This window comes from Crocodylus porosus, unplaced genomic scaffold (genome assembly GCF_001723895.1).
Source record: "Crocodylus porosus isolate Cpor-Errol unplaced genomic scaffold, CroPor_comp1, whole genome shotgun sequence".
Classification (NCBI taxonomy): Eukaryota; Metazoa; Chordata; order Crocodylia; family Crocodylidae; genus Crocodylus; species Crocodylus porosus.
In genome coordinates this window covers 2,841,954-2,846,994 of record NW_017728949.1, presented here as the reverse complement: position 1 = coordinate 2,846,994, position 5,041 = coordinate 2,841,954, and the positions used below count along the sequence as shown (strand labels likewise).

Below are 5,041 nucleotides of genomic sequence, written 5' to 3'. Positions count from 1 at the left end.
ATCTAACCTGTACTTCCTTTCATCCAGCCCGTACTTCTTTCACTTGCCTGTGAGAATATTGTGGGAGACCATATCAAAAGCCTTGCTAAAATCAAGGTATACCACATCCACTGGTCTCCCCACATCCACAGAGCCAGTCATCTCATCATCGAAGGCAGTCAAGCTGGTTAGGCTTGACTTGCCCTTGGTGAATCCATGCTGACTTTTCCTAATCACCTTCTTCAAGTGCTTAGAAGTGAATTTCTTGAGAATCTGCGCCATGATTTTTCCAGGGACTGAGGTAAAGCCAACTGGTCTGTAGTTCTCTGGATCTTTCTTTTTCTCTTAAAGATGGGCACTATATTTGCCCTTTTCTAACCATCTGGGATCTCTCCCGATCACCGTGAGTTTTCAAAGATGATGGCCAGTGGCTCTCCAGTCACATCAGCTAACTCCCTTGGCACCCTCAGGTGCATTCCATCTGGTCCCGTGTACTTGTACACATCTAGCTTTACTAAGTAGTTCATAACTTGTTCTTTCACCACTAAGGGATGCTCACCTCCTCCCCAGACTGTGCTTCCAGGTGCAGTAGTCTGGGAATTGACCTTTCCTGGGAAGACTGAGGTGAACAAGACATTGAGCACTTCAGCCTTTTCTGCATCCTCTGTCCGAAGGTTGTCTCCCCCATTCAGTAAGGGACCCACGCTTTCCCTGATCCTCCACTTGCTACTGACATACTTGTAGAAACCCTTCTTGTTACCCTTCATGTCCCTTGCTAGCTGCATCTCCAGTTGTGCTGTGGCCTTCCTGACTTTGTCCCTGCATGCCCAAGCAATGCTTTTATATTCTTCTCTCATTGTTTGTCTGAGTTTCCACTTACACGTTTCCTTTTTGTGATTTAGTTTACTGAAGAGTTCCCAGCTAAGCCAAGCTGGTCTTCTATCATACTTGCTAGTCTTCCTGCACATTGGGATGGTTTGGTCCTGCACTATCATTAAGATTTCTGTAAAGTACAACCAGCTCTCCTGGACTCCTCTCCCCCTTCAACTGGCTTCCCAGGGGATCCTGCTCATGAGTTTCCTAAGCAACTCAGAGTTTGCTTTTCTGAAGTGCAAGGTCCTTACTCTGCTGCTATCCATCCTTCCTTTCCTCAAGTTCCTGAACTCAGTCATCTTGTGGTTGCTGCTGCCCTCGTTGCCATCCTTTACTACATTTCCCCACCAATTCTTCCCTGTTTGTGAGCAGCAGATCAAAAAGAGCATGGCTCTTAGTTGGCCACTCCAGCGTTTTCACCGCTTCAAAAACTTTCTGGTTTGCCTATGCATTGCTGTATTGTCCTCCCAGCAGATGTCAGGGTGACTGAAGTCTCCCATATACATATAACAGTGTGGAATGTTTTATAACCTGAATACATTAGAACTGTTTCTGTTTGTGAATGAGATTTTGTTTTGTTGTTTGATCTCTTGAGGAATATCTGACAAGTACATATGCTGCAGTCTAGTAGACTGCATATGTAGGCACTCACCTACATATGCAGCCAACTCTTACTGTGCAGAGTTGGCAAATGAAGTTGTTTTGAAGTTTTTCAGATTTTAGTTTTTAAAAACCTAATAATGGTTATATGTGTATAAAAAGCTATGACTGATTCTGGGGCTATACTCTGCCAACATTTTTGCTAAGCTTCCTCATGGAATTGTCCAACAAGAAGAGTAAGTAGCAGCTGGCTTAATGGATCTTGATGGGAGGGTGTTTGTATCCACTGCCGTTTAAATTGTATTTGCTTTCAGTCTACCTTCTAACATAGACAAAATCTAGGATAGGGACATGAGGTCAAATCCATCTTCACACTAGTGTCACTTGGTTCTATTAAATTAGCATAGCTAAAGTTTACTCATGTAAATAAAAGTGTGGTTCTCAATATTTTTAGACTCAAGAACCCCCTAGAGAGACTAGAGGCATGCCTTGGAGAATGCCAGCTCTTAGTTTTTACTCTTTGTCTACAGAAAAATAGTGTGTGTATATGTGTGTGGGGGGAAGGTTCTGTTGCAAAGAAATCAAAAAGATCATAGCTATGGATTTCTGTTTGAAATCTCTGGGCTTACATTGTGAATCAAGTTTGAAAACCTAACAATGCCTAATATTGTGTGGCACCCCACAGTCTCCTTGAAAGGATCTTGAGGCATCCCAGGTTGCTACAGCCTCTGCTTAGAATCACTGGAGTAAAGAATCAGAGTATCAAGGTCTTGGGTTTTTGGTTGTACGCAGTAATAACAGCCCCATTGCTGCTCCTGGTGGAAGTTGATGGCAGAATTCTTATTAACTTCAGTGGGAGTAGTATCGGGCCCTAAATTGGGGACAGCAAGGTTCACATACAGTTAATCTTGTCTGGGAAGCTTATTTTTAGTGCTGAATTAGCTGACGATCAATGTAAGCAGTGTTAGATAGAGAAAATAGTTTAGTGTCTCTCTCAGGGACCAGCTTTAAATGACATGGGAAAGAAGCAAGTGGTAAGTTCAGTTTGGAGGAACTTTGCCTTGTTTCATTTTTGTGGGGCTTTTATTTAAAGTTTTTATCTGGAGCGTGGAGTAGTTTTCCCTTTTGTGTAGTACACTAAGATGATAAATAATCTGAATCTAAGCTGTCTCACTCTTCTAGGTAAGAGAATTATCAAGTGTGTGGGCTATACATCTGCTGTTCTGTCAACAAGAGATATTTTTCTTTTAGAGTGTTAATTGTTTTCCCTTATGGTCAGCATCTTTACCACTGTGAAAATATTCTGTTTTATTGAACATTTTATCATATTAAACAGTCTAGTCAACATTTTAACAACAGTCAGGACTATCTCACTGCCTTTGTTTGTACTTCTAAACTTAAAATTTCATTGGTGATTCCTATAATTGTTCCTGCTATAATATGAAAATATATCGATATTAAATGGCTACTTTCAGCAGTGTTCTTCTATTGTGTTTAGTACCTGACTGGAAAGATAAATTGTCTTTCCTATGTATGTAATTTTATTATTAAAAAGGTGAAGATATTTAAAGAGTACTGTTACCACTTAGATGGTTATAGTTTATCTAAAATATAGCACATATCAGAACTGAGGCATTGGTGCAAATTATGTACCAGATACTGCTTTACAATTCTACATCTTACCTTCCATCCAGTGATCTCAAAACATATTTGTGAACTGTTTATACATACAGTGTTCAGAATTGCCTTTCGGAAGATTCTCGATGTAGCCTATGTTAGAGACATCTAATATAACATCATTCCAAGGTCATACTTGGAATTAGCTGTTTTCTCTGAAATAATTTAGTTGGGTCTAAAAAGGTAAAAGATTTCATGACACACTAATGGAAGGTTTTTGTCTTTCTGTTTCAGCGTCCACCCCGTGCCCTTCCTCCTGTGCCAGGGTAGGTTTATTTTATTCTATGTATTTTAGTAGTTTGGGAACACTGGAATGTACTTGAAAATTATGAAATTAAGAAAGATGAGTGCAATAAACACATAAGGCACTCATAATGCCGTTAAATGATTAAGCAAAATCTCACTAAAGTGACAACTATTGCTATCGGTTTTAATTTTTTACTGAATAAAATTTTAACGTAATTTAAGTGTAGATCTATAATTTTTTTAAAACCAGAATTAAGGCCTTTTCTTTATAAATCTAATTTTATTACGTTTTCACACTTCACCAAAGAATTTTGCTAAAGACTACATTTTTATACAACATTTTTAGCTTAGCAGCAAATAATTGTAACTACTTTTTTAAAAAGTACCTTTAAAAATGGGCAAGTGCTAGGATAGTGTAAGGGCCTTGTTGTATGTTACACTGTGAGCTGCTCAAATGTTGATTGGTGTTACTGCTAGCTTGAATTCAGAGCAGTCGCACATTCAGGCGAGCAGGGACCTGGGGGACTGAGAAGTAAGAATCCTCCCCTCCCAATTTGGGGTTCCCACCTCCCACCCCCTCCGCTTACTTGTGGCTGCTGTCTATCCCAGGGGAGCAGGCAGGGAAGGGTTAACCTACCTACCCCTGCCCCTTGCTGCTCTTCTCAGGTCTGAGCCTAGCCCAGGGAGCAAGGACCGGCAAGCAGATTAACCCTTCCTTGCCTGCTTGCCCAGGACAGATGGCATGGGCAGCCACAAGTAAGTGGAGGGAGCAGTCAGTGGAGATCCGAGGTGCTGATGAGCTCATAGCGGGGGCAGCATGCCTGATTCAGGCCAGCAGGGGAATTGGGGATTGGATGGGGTGTAACACTAATGTGTAGCCTAGAGTCGCTGTATGCATCTATAATACAAGTTAGGTGACACGGATCAGAGAAATTTAGGCTGGAGTGGCATAACAAAGCCATCTAAAGCAGCGTTTCTCAACTTATAGGTCACAACCTAAAAGCGGGTCACAAGAATATATAAAAGGGTCACAAACAAACTTAAAAAATGGATTCTTCTCTAAAGGAGAAAAACATGGGAAACCATGGCTTTTCCCTTGCAGGCTGGCAGAGTTCCAGTCTGCAGTGGGCTACTTGGTGCACCCTACATGCTCAGCTCCTGCCTCACACACTGTAGGGTTGGGGCCTGGGGGCATGGAGCAGTGGGTTGGGAGCAAGGAGCACCAGGGTGGGCCTGGCCATCCATGTTTACAAATGAGTCCTGGTCCAAAAAAGGTTGAGAACCACTGATCAAAAGAGTCCTTAAAACTAATTCCAGCTGTTAATGTGCTTAGGGGTTAAAAGCTCCAGGAGCTGCCTAAAATTAACGTATAACAAGGCCTTAACTTTGACCATCTAGAAGTTTAGGGGTATGGGCCCCCTGCTGCTCTTGTAAGAATTTTCATTTTTTAAAGAGACTGGAAAACAGTTTAATTTGTTATATTACCTCATCATTTTGTGTTATTTGTTGGGGGAAAAACAGGTAAAAAGAAAAGAAGTCATAGAATCATAGAAGTAGGGTCAGAAGGGACCTTGTAGATCTTCAAGTCCGACCCCCAGCCTGGGCGGGAGAAAAGACTGGACTCAAATGAGTCCACCCAGGTAGTCATCAAGCCTCTTCTTAAAGA

The 5,041-nt window shown here is 41.5% G+C and overlaps 1 protein-coding gene across 1 annotated transcript in view; it reads left to right on the top strand.

Annotated features, from left to right (window-relative positions):
* Positions 1-3,336: 3,336 nt before the first annotated feature.
* TMEM237 (transmembrane protein 237) overlaps positions 3,337-5,041 on the top strand; it is a gene marked incomplete at its 5' end in the record, with an annotated part of 34,635 nt that continues 32,930 nt past the window's right edge. The window contains one exon of the mRNA XM_019553502.1: positions 3,337-3,395. Within this exon, the coding sequence (XP_019409047.1) occupies positions 3,337-3,395 (59 nt within the window). The remainder of the gene's footprint in view (positions 3,396-5,041) is intronic.